Here is a 19,088-nt window from a genome sequence, read left to right on the forward strand (position 1 = left end):
TTTGTTGTTTTCATGATCATTTTTTCCTTTTCATAAAACATTCTTATGTTTTGTCCACAGAAACCAACAGGGGAGATCAGAGTCAGAGATTCTCAGTGGTCAGTCTTCCCAGAGTCATCAAACAGACCTGGCCTCCATATTCAGTGTATGTGGTCCTGTTATGTACATTTGTTTTTGTTTTCCTCAAGTGAAGTTGATCTGTCAATCATTCATTCATGTGTTAATGAGAAAGCATTTTGTCTCTTGTTTAACTTATTTACTTTATTTATTTCAGTTGATTGAAGAGAAAATTATGACATTTGTGAAGAACGAGCTAACGATGTTCAAGAGGATTCTTAGTCCAGAACTCCCAGAAGGCTTTGAGAGTCAGAAGCAGGATAAGGAAGTGGTGGATGCTGAAGATGAGAAGCAGGAGAGCAGTGCCAGAGAGGGGGCTCTGAAGATCACACTGCACATCCTGAGGAAAATGAACCAGAAGGAGCTTGCTGACACACTGGAGAAATGTAAGATCTGTCTGCCTCATGTTGAATGATGTTTTATAACATTTAAAAGCTGTAGCTAAAGTACAGCTAAAGTAGCTGTGTAATTCAATGATATTGTAGCACCCTTAACACAACACCTAGTGACCTCATCAAGTAGCAGCAGGGATGTGTTGTGGTGATTCATTTAGAGAGAGAACATTAATAATACCATCAATAATACCAATAATAATATAATCAGTCACACCAGTCTGTAATGCATTATGAAAACATTTACACATTTATACAGTCAGTTAAGAGAAGAAATTATTATAATGTTCAACATAAAATACATTAAAACATGTTATTTCTAGATTCAGATGATCCTGCTGTGATTTGCCAACGTGAACTCAAATCTAATCTAAAGAAGAAGTTTCAATGTGTATTTGAGGGGATCGCTAAACAAGGAAACCCAACACTTCTCAATAAGATCTACACAGAGCTCTACATCACAGAGGGTGGAACAGGAGAGGTCAATAATGAACATGAGGTGAGACAGATTGAGACAACAACCAGGAAACAAGCAAGACCAGAGACTGCAATAAAATGTAACGACATCTTCAAACCCTTAACTGGACAAGACAAATGTATCAGAACTGTGCTGACAAAGGGAGTTGCTGGCATTGGAAAAACAGTCTCTGTGCAGAAGTTCATTCTGGACTGGGCTGAAGGAAAAGCAAATCAGGATGTCAATTTTGTAATTTCCTTCCCTTTTCGGGAGCTGAATTTGATTAAAGGGAAGAAATACACTTTCATTGAACTTCTCAATCACTTCTCAATGGAACCCAAACAATCAATAATCTCCAACTACAACAAGTACAAAGTTCTGTTCATCTTTGATGGTCTGGATGAGTGCCGACTGCCCCTAGACTTCCAGAAGAACAAGATCTGTTGTGACGTCACAGAGTCAACCTCAGTGGATGTTCTGCTGACAAATCTCATCAGGGGAAATCTGCTCCCCTCTGCTCTCCTCTGGATAACTACCCGACCTGCAGCAGCCAATAAGATCCCTTCAGTGTGTGTTGACCAGGTGACAGAGGTACGAGGGTTCAATGACCCACAGAAGGAGGAGTACTTCAGGAAGAGATTCAGTGATGAGGACCTGGCCAGCAGAATCATCTCACACATAAAGACATCAAGGAGCCTCCACATCATGTGCCACATTCCAGTCTTCTGTTGGATTTCTGCAATAGTCCTTGAACACATGCTGTGTACAGGCAGGAGAGAAGAGATGCCCAAGACTCTGACTGAGATGTACACACACCTTGTGGTGTTTCATACCAAACAGAAGAATGAAAAGTATCTTGGGAAGGAAGAGACAGGTCCACACTGGAATAAAGAGAGCATTCTGTCACTGGGAAAACTGGCTTTTCAACAGCTTGTGAAGGGCAATCTGATTTTCTATGAAGAAGACCTGAAAGAGGCTGGCATTGATGTCAACGAAGCCTCAGTGTACTCAGGATTGTGCACACAGCTCTTTAAAGAGGAATGTGGGCTGTACCAGGACAAGGTGTACTGCTTTGTTCATCTGAGCATTCAGGAGTTTCTGGCTGCTGTATATGTGTTCCTCTCATTCATCAACAACAATGAGAATCTGATGGTCGAACCGCAAGTTACTGAAGTTACTGTCTACAAGAGTGCTGTGGATAAAGCCTTACAAAGTGAGACGGGAAACCTGGACCTTTTCCTCCGCTTCCTTCTGGGCCTCTCACTGAAGTCCAATCAGAAGCACTTGCGAGGTCTACTGACAAAGACAAGAACCAGCTCACAGAGCCATGAAGAAACAGTCAAGTACATCAAGGAGAAGATCAGGGAGAATCCCTCTCCAGAGAGGAGCATCAATCTGTTCCACTGTCTGAATGAACTGAATGACCATTCTCTAGTAGAGGAGATCCAAAGCTACCTGAGATCAGGAAGTCTCTATAGAGGCAAACTGTCACCTGCACAGTGGTCAGCTCTGGTCTTTGTGTTGCTGACTTCAGAAAAGGAGCTGGATGTGTTTGACCCAAAGAAATACTCCAGATCAGAGCAAGATTTTCTGAGGCTGCTGCCAGTGGTCAAAGCCTCCAGAGCTGCTCTGTGAGTACATCAAATTAGAACTAATCATCAGGAAGAAATATTCAGTTTAGAGAAAAATATGTATTATAATATGTATATAATATATAATATTATATTGAAAACATATTGAATCAGGGCATTGGTGTTCACATTAGTATAATTATATGACCATACAATTCTAATAGACAGAAGATGAATCTATATGTTGTTTCGGAGAATTAACCAAATGCATCTGCCATTGTCCTTCTACACTACTGGTGTTAACTTCATAAACACACTGCTAATTTATTTTTTTATTTATTTTACCTTTATTTAACTAGGCAAGTCAGTTTAAGAACAAATTCTTATTTTCAATGATGGCCTAGGAACAGTGGGTAAACTGCCTGTTCAGGGGCAGAACGACAGATTTGTACTTTGTCAGCTCGGGGGTTTGAACTTGCATCCTTCCGGTTCCTAGTCCAACGCTCTAACCACTAGGCTACCCTGCCGCCCCATGATGATCTCTTTGTCAGGCTGTCATTCTGTGGACTCACAGAGGAAGGCTGTGCTTCTCTGGTCTCAGCTCTGAAGTCAAACCCCTCACACCTGAGAGAGCTGGATCTGAGTAGCAATGTCCTGAAGGATTCAGGAGTGAAGCTGTTCTCTACTGTACTGGGGAATCCCCACTGTAAACTGGAGACTCTGAGGTCAGTATTCCTGTAGTTGGTCAACAAGTGATAACTGTTCACCAGATCCACATGTGTTTACCAGACACACATAGTCCACACCATATGTGTTTGGACAGTGAAGCTTACAGTTTTACCTTTGGTGCTCTGCTCCAGCATTTTGGATTTGAGATATAATGTTTTATATTAGGAGACATTACAGAATGTCACCTTTTATTTGAGGTTAATGGTGAGAGGTTAGCATGTTTTGTTGTTGCCTCTGTAACTTTCTCACTCATTATTATTCATGATCCATTCCCTATTATGATAATTTATAATAATTAAGCATTCATTCATTTATGAGTAGATATGTCAGGTTGAGAACACTGATATATCTGAACATATTGAAAAGATGTACTGACAATATTTTCACCACCAAAAAATAGCAGTGTGGTTTTAATATGATTTTACTCTGCAGGCTTTCAGAATGTCTAGTCACAGGGGAAGGCTGTGCTTCTCTGGTCTCAGCTCTGAGGTCAAACCCCTCACACCTGAGAGAGCTGGACCTGAGTAACAACGACCTGAAGGATTCAGGAGTGAAGCTGCTCTCTGCTGGACTGGGGAATCCCCACTGTAAACTGGAGACTCTGAGGTCAGTATTCCTGTAGTTGGTCAACAAGTGATAACTGTTCACCAGATCCACATGTGTTTACCAGACACACATAGTCCACACCATATGTGTTTGGACAGTGAAGCTTACAGTTTTAAATTTGGTGCTCTGCTCCAGCATTTTGGATTTGAGATAGAATGTTTCATATTAGGTGACAGTACAGAATGTCACCTTTTATTTGGGGTTAATGTTGAGAGGTTAGTATATTTTGTTGTAGCCTCTGTTATTGGTAATGGTGAGAGAATAGCATGTTTTGTTATAGCCTCTGTTATTGGTAATGGTGAGAGGTTAGCATGTTTTGTTGTAGCCTCTGTTATTGGTAATGGTGAGAGGTTAGCATGTTTTGTTGTAGTCTCTGTTATTGGTAATGGTGAGAGGTTAGCATGTTTTGTTGTAGCCTCTGTTATTGGTAATGGTGAGAGGTTAGCATGTTTTGTTGTAGCCTCTGTTATTGGTAATGGTGAGAGGTTAGCATGTTTTGTTGTAGTCTCTGTTATTGGTAATGGTGAGAGGTTAGCATGTTTTGTTGTAGCCTCTGTTATTGGTAATGGTGAGAGGTTAGCATGTTTTGTTATAGCCTCTGTTATTGGTAATGGTGAGAGGTTAGCATGTTTTGTTGTAGTCTCTGTTATTGGTAATGGTGAGAGGTTAGCATGTTTTGTTGTAGCCTCTGTTATTGGTAATGGTGAGAGGTTAGCATGTTTTGTTGTAGCCTCTGTTATTGGTAATGGTGAGAGGTTAGCATGTTTTGTTGTAGTCTCTGTTATTGGTAATGGTGAGAGGTTAGCATGTTTTGTTGTAGCCTCTGTTATTGGTAATGGTGAGAGGTTAGCATGTTTTGTTATAGCCTCTGTTATTGGTAATGGTGAGAGGTTAGCATGTTTTGTTGTAGCCTCTGTTATTGGTAATGGTGAGAGGTTAGCATGTTTTGTTGTAGTCTCTGTTATTGGTAATGGTGAGAGGTGTTGTGGAATGATCAGAATTAGTTGGGTAACATAGATAAGATGTGTTATTTTCATGATATGCTAATGAGTTATTTCTCATCAGAATGTATTTTGTTGTACTATAGTGGTGGCCATTGGCAGTTATCTGTTCTATGTCAGGACTAAGTTGCATGGTCCACAGAGTGGGGAGAGGTCAAGGGGTCATCATGTGTAAAAATATATTTTCGGTGTGGCAGAGACTCCCTACTTTTCTCATGGGGGGAAAGGAGGGTGGCAGTGTCTGGAATCATTCCATGCTCCCTCTTTGTTGACCTATAGGGTCACTCTCCTCTCCGTGAGTTTGTCCTCTGATTGGTTGTATTTAGAATTGGTTCTATCTAAATGACAATTTGATATATATCATAGGGTGGGGGTAATGTCTTGGTACCATTTTGTACCAAGGACGAGATAAGAGCTTTGTTTAGGAGACCAAACTGAACTAATTTATAGCCCACTCAGGGCAAAAAGCAAAAGCTTAATTATTATTAAAGGTGAAGAGTGCATTACACAATGGCAAATGGGATCCTTTATAGCAAAGATCCACACCCTCCTAGACGACATGACAAAACACAGGTCTTAGGAAACTTACACAGAGAAAAAACCTTACTTCAGAGAGAATATCCCCTAGTCAGACAGAGTGGGCTATAAATTATCGTTCAGTTTGGTCTCCTAAACAAAGCTCTTATCTCGTCCTTGGTACAAAATGGTACCAAGACATTACCCCCACCCTATGATATATATCAAATTGTCATTTAGATAGAACCAATTCTAAATACAACCAATCAGAGGACAAACTCACGGAGAGGAGAGTGACCCTATAGGTCAACAAAGAGGGAGCATAGAATGATTCCAGACACTGCCACCCTCCTTTCCCCCCATGAGAAAAGTAGGGAGTCACTGCCACACCGAAAAGATATGTTTCCACATGATGACCCCTTGACCTCTCCCCTCTCAGCGGCCCATGCAACTTAGTCCTGACATAGAACAGATAACTGCCAATGGCCACCACTATAGTACAACAAAATACATTCTTATGAGAAATAACTCATAAGCATATCATGAAAATAACACATCTTATCTATGTTACCCAACTAATTCTGATCATTCCACAACAGAGGTTAGCATGTTTTGTTGTAGCCTCTGTTATTGGTAATGGTGAGAGGTTAGCATGTTTTGTTGTAGCCTCTGTAACTCTCTCACTCATCATTATTATTCATGATTCATTCATGATCTTTCTCAATCATGTCAGTCACAGGCTTGATGTAGTCATTATGTTCAAGGAATATGGGACCAAATTCTAAACTTTTGACTACTTTAATACACTATAAGTGAATTGGTCAGAATTTGTATGACTTCTTGAAATAGGTGGGCTAGATACATAATGTGCTTATATTTTTCTAAATGGTGAAACAGATATGTATGAAAATACCCTCAAATAAAAGGTGACATTATATACTGTCACCTCATATGAAACATTTGATCTGAAATCCAAAATGTTGGAGAATAGAGCCACATTTAAAATGTCAGCTTCACTGTCAAAATAGATATGGTGTGGACTGTATACTCAATACAATCTAAATCTGATACCTCACTGTCTAAATAGATATGGTGTGGACTGTATACTCAATACAATCTAAATCTGATACCTCACTGTCTAAATAGATATGGTGTGGACTGTATACTCAATACAATCTAAATCTGATACCTCACTGTCTGTCTTTTGACTGATACTGCTTTTTAAACTGGTCTGGTCAGTCTACTCTAATTTGTGCTATTCATTCTCTACAAGCAAAAATGTGATAATTTGTCATTTCTAACAATGATACATTGCTTTATGAAAAGATATGGCAGGTTTCAGGACACGGATATATCTGAAAATGTTGAAAAAAATACTGCCACTATTTTCACCACCAAAGAATAGCAGTGTGATTTTATAATGATTTGACTCTTTGCAGGCTGTCAGGCTGTGGAGTCACAGAGGAAGGCTTTACCTCTCTGGTCTCAGCTCTGAAGTCAAACCCCTCACACCTGAGAGAGCTGGACCTGAGTAACAATGACCTGAAGGATTCAGGAGTGAAGCTGCTCTCTGCTGGACTGGGGAATCCCCACTGTAAACTGGAGACTCTGAGGTCAGTATTCCTGTAGTTGGTCAACAAGTGATAACTGTTCACCAGATCCACATGTGTTTACCAGACACACGTAGTCCACACCATATGTGTTTGGACAGTGAAGCTTACAGTTTTACATGTGGTGCTCCAGCCTTTTAGATTTGAGATCAAATGTTTCATATTAGGAGACAGTACAGAATGTCACCTTTTATTTGAGGTTAATATGTTTTGTTGTTGCCTCTGTAACTTTCTCAGTCATTATTATTCATGATTCATTAATGATCTTTCTCAATCATGGAAGTCACAGGCTTGATGTAGTCATTGTGTTCATTGTGTTCAAAGAATATGGGGCCAAATTCTATGTTTTTGACTACTTTGATACACTTTAAGTGAATTGGTCAGAATAGTTATGACTTCTTCAAATGGGGAGACTGGATACATAAAGTGCTTTTATTTTTCTAAATGGTGAAACAGATATGTATTAAAATACCCTCAAATAAAAGGTGACATTATAAACTGTCACCTCATATGAAACATTTGATCTGAAATCCAAAATGTTGGAGTATAGAGCCACATTTAAAATGTTAGCTTCACTGTCTAAATAGATATGGTGTGGACTGTATACTCAATACAATCTAAATCTGATACCTCACTGTCTAAATAGACATGGTGTGGACTGTATACTCAATACAATCTAAATCTGATACCTCACTGTCTAAATAGATATGGTGTGGACTGTATACTCAATACAATATAATTCTGATACCTCACTGTCTTTTGACTGATACTGTTTATTAAACTGGTCTGTTCAATCTACTCAAATTTGTGCTATTCATTCTCTACAAGCAATACTTGGATAATTTGTCATTTCTAATAATGATACATTCGTTTATGAATAGATATGGAAGGTTTCAGGACACTGATTTATCTGAATATGTTGAAAAAATATACTGCCACTTGTACCACCACCGAAGAATAGCAGTGTGGTTTTAATATGATTTGACTCTTTGCAGGCTGTCAGGCTGTGGAGTCACAGAGGAAGGCTGTGCTTCTCTGGTCTCAGCTCTGAGGTCAAACCCATCACACCTGAGAGAGCTGGACCTGAGTAACAATGACCTGAAGGATTCAGGAGTGAAGCTGCTCTCTGCTGGACTGGGGAATCCCCACTGTAAACTGGAGACTCTGAGGTCAGTATTATCAGATATGAAAGCACTTTATGTATGTAGTTCTCCCGTTTGAAAAGTCGTAATTATTCGGTTATATTCACTTATAGTGTATTAAAGTAGTCATACGTTTAGTATTTGGTCCCATATTCCATGCCTGCAGTGATTACATCAAGCTTGTGATTCTACAAACTTGTTGAATTAATTAGCAGTTTGTCTTGGTTGTGTTTTAGATGTTTTTCCTAATAAAAACTGAATGGTGAATAATGTCCTGTCATTTTGGAGTCACTTCACTTGTATTGTCAGTAAGAATAGAAGATGTTTCTGAACACTTCTACATTCATGTGGATGCTACTATGATGATGAATAATCAGGAATGAATCGTGAATGATGATGAATGAGAAAGTTACAGAGGCACAAATATCACACCCCCTCTGTTATTGGTAATGGTGAGAGGTTAGTATGTGTTGTTGTAGCCTCTGTTATTGGTAATGGTGAGAGGTTAGTATGTGTTGTTGTAGCCTCTGTTATTGGTAATGGTGAGAGGTTAGCATGTTTTGTTGTAGTCTCTGTTATTGGTAATGGTGAGAAGTTAGCATGTTTTGTTGTAGCCTCTGTTATTGGTAATGGTGAGAGGTTAGTATGTTTTGTTGTAGCCTTTGTTATTCATAATGGTGAGAAGTTAGCATGTTTTGTTGTAGTCTCTGTTATTGGTAATGGTGAGAGGTTAGCATGTTTTGTTGTAGTCTCTGTTATTGGTAATGGTGAGAGGTTAGCTTGTTTTGTTGTAGCCTCTGTTATTGGTAATGGTGAGTTTTTTTTGTTGTTGCATTAACAGGATTACTCTAGTAGTGTTTAGAAACATGTTACCTACTCCAGTCATCATCCACCATTCAGTTACTATTGGGCAAAACATAACCCAAAACACAACCAAAACAAAGTGCTAATGCAACCAATGAGTTTGGGACCAAATACTAAACTTTTGACTACATTAAAACCTCTATGGGATCTGCGTCTACCGGGATGGTTGTTGCTAACGTGCGCTAATGTGACTTGAATGACGTTGTATACAACAGCCAAATTTCCGGGACATAGACATGTCTTATTTGTGCAGAAATCTTAGATTTTTGTTTATCATTGTCCAATTAACAAGCTATTACTGTCAAGAAATACTATTGTTTGAGGAACAGCAACAATAAATGTATCACTTCAACTGGTTTGGTACTTCACCTCTGAAGGTAAATAATGTACTTACATTCAGTAATCTTGCTCTGATTTGTCATCCTGAGGCTCTCAGAGATAAAATGTAAGATAGTTTTGTTTGATAGAATACATTTTTATATTCAAATGTAGGAATTGGGTTCTATAATTTGAATCCCTGCTGTCTCTGGCTCCACACCCACCGGCCATCTAGATGTGTGAAAGTTAGTGTATAAACTAATGATCCATCATGTATGACATTACTGGGAGTGTGTAAAGTAAAAAAAACAATTACCATAGTGTTTTGATATGTTCTCTATAATTATGTACTTGAAAATGTAGCAATTGACAATTTCAGCACATTTGAGCAAAATCCTGACAGACTTGATACAAACTATTGTGCAGTAAATTGATTCTTGTTGCTTATTTGATCCACCTCTACGCAGACGACATCATTCTGTATACCTCTGGCCCTTCTTTGGACACTGTGTTCAAAAACCTCCAAACGAGCTTCAACGCAAACACTCTTCCGTGGCCTCCATCTGCTCTTAAATGCTAGTAAAACGAAATGCATGCTCTTCAACTGATCGCTGCCCGCACCTGCCCGCCTGCTCGACTAGCATCATTACTCTGGATGTTTCTGACTTAGAATATGTGGACAACTATAAATACCTAGGTGTCTGGCTAGACTGTAAACTCTCCATCCAGACTCACATTAAACATCTCCAATCCAAAATTAAATCTAGAATCGGCTCCCTATTTCGCAACAAAGCCTCCTTCATTCATGCTGCCAAACATACCTTCGTAAAACGGACTATCCTACCGATCCTTGACTTCGGCGATATCATTTACAAAATAGCCACCAACACTCTACTCAGCAAATCGGATGCAGTCTCTCACAGCCAAAGCCCCATTTACCACCCACCACTGCGACCTGTATGCTGGTCCTCGCTACATATTCGTCGCCAGACCCACTGGCTCCAGGTCATCTATAAGTCTATGCTAGGTAAAGCTCTGCCTTATCTCAGCTCACTGGTCACCATAGCAACACCCACCCGTAGCATACGCTCCAGCAGGTATATTTCAATAGTCAACCCCAAAGCTAACACCTATTTTGGCAGCCTTTCCTTCCAGTTCTCAGTATTTCTACTTGCACATCCTCATCTGCATATATATCACTCCAGTGTAAATTGCTATATTGTAATTACTTTGCCACTATTGGCCTAATTATTGCCTTACCTCCTTAACTTAATTTGCACGCAATGTATATAGATGTTTCTATTGTGTTATTGACTGTACGTTTGTTTATTCCATGTGTAACTATGTTGTTGTTTTTGTCGCACTGCTTTGCTTTATCTTGGCCAGGTCATTGTAAATGAGAACATGCTCTCAATTGGCCTACCTGGTTGTTACGAATCCCTTTTGGCCCGACAGTCTAGGGGGGGATGGTAATGAGACCCGTAACATAACTCATGCAAATTATAATAGTGACAAAGTAAAAGTGTGAACGAAATAACCAGGACAACTGAAATCTACCGTCAAACTCAAGGTTTATTTATAAACACACGGTAATGGGGGGAGCAGGAAAAGGGGCTGAGCTGGACCCAAGGAAAGAAACAATAAGTATTCAAAAACACCCCTAAGCTAGACTAGTCTACTTTAACAACAGCTAACTAACTAACCAAAAATACAGTGGGTGGTCCGCCCAGTTCTAAATAGTGTATTTAACAAAGTCTACCTACGGTTAGTGTATGCCATGGGCGACTTGTCTTGGTTTCCCCTTTTCCCACCAGCAAACAAACACAAACACCATAACCAAAAACAATTCTCACAGGTGATGACAAAGTGCTATGGAGGTGCTCAAACAAAAGAGAGGTCAATACACAAAGAGAGAGTGAAACAGAGAGACCTACAGACATGGCATTTACAGAGAGATTGAGCTCTAGAGCAAACAACTGACAGTGTTTTTAAACCAAGGGAGAGGAACTGTGATAGTGTAGGAAACAGGAGGAGGTGTGTCTTCTGATTGATGATTGGATTGGTGACTGATTGGGGAGTGATGATTTTCACCTGTGAGGGGAGAAGGAGAGAAAAGAACACAGGATACACACACACACAGGATACACACACAGGATACTGGTATCCGTAACACTGGTGAAATAAGGTGAAATAAAAATAAATGAATTATTCTTCACTCCATCAGTCTGAAACTTTGCACACACACTGCTGCCATCTGGTGGCCAAAATCCAAATTACACATAAACTCCTATTTGATAGTATGGCCTTTCTCTTGCATTTCGAAGATGATGGAAAGCATTTTTTATTGTATTTTCTTTGACCAGATCAGGGTAAGTCAAGTTTTTGCACCGAATGGTGCTACGATGCTCTGAGATACGTACTTTTAATTTGCGCTTTGTTTTGCCAACATCATTTTTACCACAAGGACAAGTTATAAGATAAATAACTGCCTTAGTGGAGCACGTAATAACATCTTTTATTGGGATCGATTTCCCTGTTTGTGGGTGTTTGAAGGATCTACATTTATAAGTGCCATTGCATTGAGCACAGCCATTACACTTGTAATTTCCATCCAGTAGGGATGGTCCCATATTGAATAGACGTTCAGGAATATCTTGGGGTGGTAAATCAGAGTTTACCAATTGGTCTTTGAGATTTCTGCCCAGTGAGAATACGACCAAGGGAAGGTCCTAAAACACATTACCGAGACTATCATCGGATTTTAGGATGTGCCAATGTTTGTGAACTATTCCCTTAATTTGTTCAGAGCACTTTGAATAGCGGGTAGTTAGAACACAAGAATGTGTCTTTTTGCGAGACTGACCTTGAAAAAGGTCATGTCTGTTTTTGTTTTGAATTTTCTCAATGGCAATATTAATCTGATCATTTTTGTACCCTCTCTCCTTGAATTTACTTTGCGTCTCAGCCATATTTCTGTCGAAATATGCAAATTCTGCAAATTCTTTTGATTCGACAGAATTGGCTCTAGGGCAAACAATTTTTTAAGGGAAGACAACTGTCAGCGATCAGTAGGTTTCCTGTAAAGAACATTATCTTCACACATAATCAGAAGATCAAGGAAACTGACTTGACGTGTATCAGATTGTAAATCTCAGATGCTCAGAACAAGTTAAGAAAAGCATGAAACGCCTGAAGCTGTTTTGCATCACCCCTCCATAGAACAAAAATATCATCAATATACCGTTTCCAAATAATGATTTGAGGCAAGAAAACATTTTTGAGAGGATTGAAAATACTGTTTCTCCATGTAACCCACATACAAATGAGCATAGTTAGGAGCTATGGGGGATCATATAGCAGTATTCATCTGAATAAAGAAATCATTTAGAAACCTTAAGTACTATTTGTGTGTGAGCCAATGTTATAAGGTCGTTCAATAGGGTCACTTTGCAGAATAAAATGTTCCATAGCTTCAATACCGCCCACGTGTGGAATATTTGTGTATAACGACTCAACATCAGAAGTAACTAATAAAAAATATACTGCCACTATTTTCACCACCAAGGAATCCCAATGTGATTTTAATATGATTTGACTCTTTGCAGGCTGTCAGGCTGTCTAGTCACAAAGAAAGGCTGTGCTTCTCTGGTCTCAGCTCTGAGGTCAAACCCCTCACACCTGAGAAAGCTGGACCTGAGCTACAATCACCCAGGAGACTCAGGAGTCAGACTGCTCTCTGCTGGACTGGAGGATCCACACTGCAGACTGGAGAAACTCAAGTATGTAGAGGGTTTATGTCAATGTTCATATCAGACATGTTTGACTTATCAGGCTAGTTAAGACAAACATTCTAACAGCCACTTGGACAAAGTAAACTGCAGTGTGTGTGTGTGTGTGTGTGTGTGTGTGTGTGTGTGTGTCCCTCAATGACCGTCTGTTCTTCTGCTTACCGCTACAGTGTGGAACATGGTGGAGAGAACACAATGAATCCTGGGCTTAGAAAATGTGAGTGTTGACTGCTGTGAAGAATATGACTAAGAATAAGTCTTAATTCAAGTGAAGTCAAAGTCAAAGACCACCATCATTACTTACTTGGTCATATTAAATATCAGCTGTAGATCTACAGAAGCAGAAATCACAGACACCAAAGTTTACAAAGAGTTGCTTTGACTGTGTGTGTGTGTGTGTGTGTGTGTGTGTGTGTGTGTGTGTAATTAATAATAGGAATAAGTGTGTTTATATTACCATACAGTATAACATATGATCATTTAACAAGTCTCATGTTACCTTACCTTAAAAGTGAGTTAATACATTCTGTTTGGGAGTATTTTCACGTCCGGTTGAAAAGCGTGCCCAAAGTAAACTGCCTGCTACTCAGGCCCAGAAGCTAGGATATGCTTTTGTAGATTTGGATAGAAAGCACTCTAAAGTTTCTAAAACTGTTAAAATAATGTCTGTGAGTATAACAGAACATACTTGGCAGGCGAAACCCTGAGGACAAACCCTCCAGGAAAAATAAATTGAGTTCACTGAGGTTTCTATGGGAACCTAGATTTAAGAGGCACCTGTTGCAGTTCCTATGGATTCCACTAGCTGTCAACAGTTTTTAGAAATTGGATGATGTTTTTCCTTTGAGAAATGAAGAAGTAGCCCTGTTCCGCTAGTTACGTCTAGCCGTAACAGGTTGTAACATTCTAATGTGAATGATGATGATTTCTAATATTGTGTCTGGTTTCATCCATCAGATGTCTGTGATCTCACACTGGACCCAAACACAGTAAACAGACTCCTCTCTCTGTCTGAGGGGAACAGAAAGGTGACATGTAGGCGAGAGAAGCAGCCGTATCCTGATCACCCAGAGAGATTTGAGGTCTGGCAGCAGGTGCTGTGTAGAGAGGGTCTGACCGGGCGCTGTTACTGGGAGGTAGAGTGGAGTGGGAGTGGGGCTGATATAGGAGTGACATATAAAGGAATCAGCAGGAGAGGAAGGGGTTATGACTGTGTGATTGGATGTAATGACATGTCCTGGAGTCTGGACTGCTCTGACAACAGTTACACTTCCAGGCACAATAATAATTCCACAATAGACGTCCCCTCCTCCAGCTCCCACAGAGTAGGAGTGTATCTGGACTGGCCAGCCGGCACTCTGTCCTTCTATATAGTCTCCTCTGACACACTGACCCACCTGTACACATTCCACACCACATTCACTGAGCCCCTCTATCCAGGGTTTTATGTTCGGTATGACACCTCAGCATCCCTGTGTCAGGTGGTCCCTGTGTCAAACACAACATGATGATTCACTCTAATCAAGGTCATGTTCAGTAAGACACACTGGAGCAACAATGTAGAATATCTCTCTAGTGTGTAAACCCCTCAATCCAGGGTGTTATGTTTGGTATGTCTCCTCTTCTGTGTCCCTGTGTCAGGTGGTCCCTGTGTCAGTTTGTAAGGGGGTCCCTGTGTCATGTGGTCAGGTGGTCCCTGTGTCAGTTTGTAAGGGGGTCCCTGTGTCATGTGGTCAGGTGGTCCCTGTGTCAAACACAACATGATGATTCACTCTATTTTCTAATTTTTTTATTGAACCTTTATTTAACTAGACAAGTCAGTTAAGAACAAATTCTTATTTTACAATGACTGCCTACCCCGGCCAAACCCTAACCCGGACTTTGCTGGGCCAACTGTGTTGCCACCCTATGGGACCTCCGATCATTATTGTATTGGTTGTGATACAGCCTGGGAACGAACCAGTAGGTCTGTAGTGACGACTCTATATACTCTGTATTTATTTCCTTTTTATTTCTATGATAACAGAATGTATCTATCTCTCTTGATGTTGCCATTGTTTTTATTTCCATGGTAACAGAATGTATCTCTCTCTCTCGATAAAGCCATTGTTTTTTATTTCCATGATAACAGAATGTGTCTCTCTCTCTCGATAAAGCCATTGTTTTTTATTTCCATGATAACAGAATGTATCTCTCTCTCTCGATAAAGCCATTGTTTTTTATTTCCATGATAACAGAATGTGTCTCTCTCTCCTGATGTTGCCATTGTTTTTTATTTCCATGATAACAGAATGTGTCTCTCTCTCCTGATGTTGCCATTGTTTTTTATTTCCATGATAACAGAATGTGTCTCTCTCTCCTGATGTAGCCATTGTTTTTTATTTCCATGGTAACAGAATGTATAATTGTATAATTGTTTAAAAACTTCTTAAGGCTAGGGGGCAGTATTCGGAAAGCTTGGATGAATGAGGTACCCAATGTAAACTGCCTATTACTCAGGCCGAGAAGCTGGGATATGCATATAATTGGTAGAATTGGATAGAGAACACTCTAAAGTTACCAAAACTGTTAAAATAATGTATGTGAGTATAACAGAACTCATATAGCAGGCGAAAACCCGAGGAGAAAACATCCAGGATTTTTTTGGAGGGGGCTCACCTCTCATTATAATGGCTGTGTATGGGATATAAAAGGCATACCTCCCAGATTGCAGTTCTTAGGGCTTTCAGTAGATGTCAACAGTCTGTAGAAAGAGTTTCAGGCTTGTTTTTGGAAAAAATAGGTAGAATTTGTAGTTTTTCTAAGTGGCTCCCATTTTGGCTGTAGCGTTTATATATATATATATATTTATTATCATTGATGCGTGTGGATGAGAGCACTTCGTTATTTATCTCCGGTAATGAACATACTATTTTCCATCTTAAATTGTATCGTTTATTAAAATATTATCCGGAGGATTTTTTGGTCCTTAAATGAAACTTGTTTACTTTTTAATTTATCACAATTTTCTTTAACCAATGATGGTCTTTAATTCAGACAAGTTCCTTACTACTCCGCCTTCCACTTTTGCAGTGATGCTGCAATTAGTTGGTTGTAATGTTGGGTAGAGCAGACATTTCCATATGTTTTGGTGAGCTGCATGTATGAAAACTCCACCAGTCCTATATATGATATAATTTATGAAGATTATACCTTTTTTTAAGTAAAAAAAAATATGTTTTTTATAATCAATTTGTAATGGCCAATTTTAGTTTAGTTTAGTTTATTTTATTTTTACAGGGACAGTGCACATTAATCAACGTTTCAGTAAAAGTGCCGGTTTTAGCCAGCCGGCTAATTTTCAACCGCAGTCCCTGGGCAGGTTATTAAAAACAATTACAATATAGACAATAGCACCATAGAACAAGCAAGACATAACAACATAGGACAAGCAAGACATAGCATACAGACAGAGAAACATAGGACAAGCAAGACGTAGCATACAGACAGAGCAACATAGAACAAAAAGCAGCAAGATAAAATTCATAAAAGCAACAAAGTGTTTCCACACCTCACAAGCTACAGACAACAGACAACATGGAAAGGGGCAACACACAGCTAGGGACCATGTTCACAAATCTGATTGACCTTTAGCCAGGTCTTCAAACATTTTGTGAAAGTGTGATATGTGGTGCAGTTATGTGTGTCTGATGGCAGTGTATTCCAGACATGGGAAGCTCTCACAGAGAATGCAGATTTACTAAAGGTGCTTTTCCTTAGGGGAACTATACAGTCACCTCTCATGGCAGACCTTGTGGATCTGCTGCCATATGTCTGGGTTTTCTGTTTAACAAACATATTGAGTGGAGGGGGAGCCAGGCCATTAAGGATCTTGAATACAAGACACGCGTCGGTGTATTGCACAAGATTTTCCCAACTCAAGAGCTCATGTTTTCTAAGGATGTGACAATGATGATGGCTATTGGGCTTCCTATCAAGCACTTTGAGAGCCTGTTTGTAGACAGACTGAATAGGTTTTAATGTTGTACAGCAAGCTTGGGCCCAACTAGTCAAGCAGTAGGTTAAGTGGGGGAGTATCATAGATTTGAAGTACAGTTTTGCTACCTCTGTAGTCAAACAATTTCGTATAAATCGGAAATTAGCTAGATTGAATTTAGTTATTTGAATTACCTTTTTCACATGCTTTTTAAAAGAGAGGTTGGAATCAAGTATGATGCCAAGGTACTTAAAATCGGATACCACCTGGAGCTTCTCCCCTGACACATAGACATCTGGCTCAGTAGCATCTGTTGCCCTCTTTGTGAAGAACATGCAAACAGTTTTTTCACATTGAGATGCAAACACGAGTCACTGAGCCACTTTGTAACCTGGACCATTACAGTAGTGAGTTCTTGTGCAGCTTGTTGTTTGCTCTTTGCATGCACATATATCACTGTATCATCTGCATACATTTGAACTTCAGACCCAGTACAGACAGAAGGCAGATCATTAATGTACAGGCTGAACAGGAGGGGCCCCAGTATTGACCCTTGGGGCACGCCCACATCATAGCTACGAGTGGGCGACAGCTCATTGCTCACTCTGACACACTGAGTTCTGCCTTCAAGGTATGATTTCATCCATCTCAAGGCATCAGGGGAAAAGTTGAACTTGGACAATTTTGTGATGAAAATCTCATGGTTAACAGTATCAAAAGCCTTCCTTAGGTCCAGAAACACAGCCCCAACAGCACCCCCTTTGTCCATCTTGGACTTCACATTTTCCAGAAGAAAGCAGTTGGCCGTTTCTGTGGAGTGTTTCGCTCTGAAGCCAAACTGCATGGAGTGTAATGTGAAGAGGCTGTTGTTGAGGTGGGCAATCAGTTGTTCTGCTACACACTTTTCAACAACCTTTGATACCACAGGTAGTATACTAATGGGCCTGTAGTTACTCACGTCAGCAGATGAGATGAGAATGCCGGAGATGAGAAGCAGGTATGGGGAGTCAACATTTAATCAGGAAACAGACAAAGACCAAGACAAGAACAGCGTGAGCACAAGGGTACAAAACGAACAACCAACAATTAATGCTGCAGCAGGGAATAGAGCGGGGAACAGACAGATATTGGGGAGAAAATGACAGAAGTGATTGAGTCCAGTATAGTCCGATAATCGCTGATGCGCGTGACAGGGAAAGGCAGGCGTGCGTGCTGATGGTGGCAGGAGTGCGTAATGCTGGGGAGCCTGTCTCCATGCGCGAGGGAGAGTGGGAGCAGGCATGACACAATTAGTATATTTGACTTTAACCACAATATTTGTTGTATTATTTGTTCTGTCTTTTCTCGTGGATTAAACTGAAATTGCAACCAACACTCTACGGCTTGTTTTAGAAATAGCGATATTTGGGATTTAATTTTCAAATAACTGAAAGTGAGAGGTTGTAATCTGAATAAAGGGAGAAAGGCCTTAATTGAACATACGGTGAGACATTCTTACTAATTTGTTAGAAAACCAGTGTGGATTTAACTATAACTTTTGTATGACTGATGCCTTTAGTGAGAGGCCTAATGCTTTAATATTTAATAATTTATATAAATAGGCCAGTTTAATTTTGTCTGGATTTCCGTTTCAAATCAAATTTAATTTTCTCATATAATTTAAAAAGCAGGTCACTAGGTGTAGGCAAGACCATAAAGGTAAACTGATATGACTAAAGAGTTAATCAGGGTGATTTTTCCACAGGGATTCTAATTCTAAAATGATCTAGATAATCTATGAGTGTCACGGGATACTAGGAGTGGTGGGTTGGAATCAGGCGCAGAGAGCAGGGTTCAGTATATCGTGATTTTATTCTCCAGCCAAAAAACGGTCACGCCAACATACAGACCAGCCCAAACACAGGACCAAACAGTCCGGAGAATACACACATGAAAACTACATCCAACAGAGTAACAAAAAACAATCCCGCACAAAACAAGGGCGGGACAACCTACTACATA

The 19,088-nt window shown here is 39.9% G+C and overlaps 1 protein-coding gene across 1 annotated transcript; it reads left to right on the forward strand.

The window, feature by feature from the left end:
- The first annotated feature begins 284 nt into the window (after nucleotides 1-284).
- On the forward strand, nucleotides 285-18,459 carry LOC115125467 (NACHT, LRR and PYD domains-containing protein 12-like). The gene is made up of 9 exons (XM_065014974.1): nucleotides 285-503; nucleotides 833-2,597; nucleotides 3,089-3,262; nucleotides 3,699-3,872; nucleotides 6,829-7,002; nucleotides 7,995-8,168; nucleotides 12,929-13,102; nucleotides 13,282-13,328; nucleotides 14,069-18,459. Exons 1-9 carry the CDS (start codon nucleotides 293-295, stop codon nucleotides 14,617-14,619), a joined length of 3,444 nt encoding a protein of 1,147 aa, XP_064871046.1. The 5' UTR covers nucleotides 285-292; the 3' UTR covers nucleotides 14,620-18,459.
- Nucleotides 18,460-19,088: the final 629 nt, after the last annotated feature.

This window comes from Oncorhynchus nerka, unplaced genomic scaffold (genome assembly GCF_034236695.1).
Source record: "Oncorhynchus nerka isolate Pitt River unplaced genomic scaffold, Oner_Uvic_2.0 unplaced_scaffold_1852, whole genome shotgun sequence".
Classification (NCBI taxonomy): domain Eukaryota; kingdom Metazoa; phylum Chordata; class Actinopteri; order Salmoniformes; family Salmonidae; genus Oncorhynchus; species Oncorhynchus nerka.

Excerpts from the sequence above, each read along its gene's own strand:
- LOC115125467 (XM_065014974.1), top strand. The coding sequence starts at position 293 with ATGACATTTGTGAAGAACGAGCTAACGATGTTCAAGAGGATTCTTAGT. Across the intron at positions 2,598-3,088 it reads AAAGCCTCCAGAGCTGCTCT|GCTGTCATTCTGTGGACTCA; the intron begins GTGAGTACATCA and ends TCTCTTTGTCAG. Across the intron at positions 7,003-7,994 it reads TGTAAACTGGAGACTCTGAG|GCTGTCAGGCTGTGGAGTCA; the intron begins GTCAGTATTCCT and ends GACTCTTTGCAG.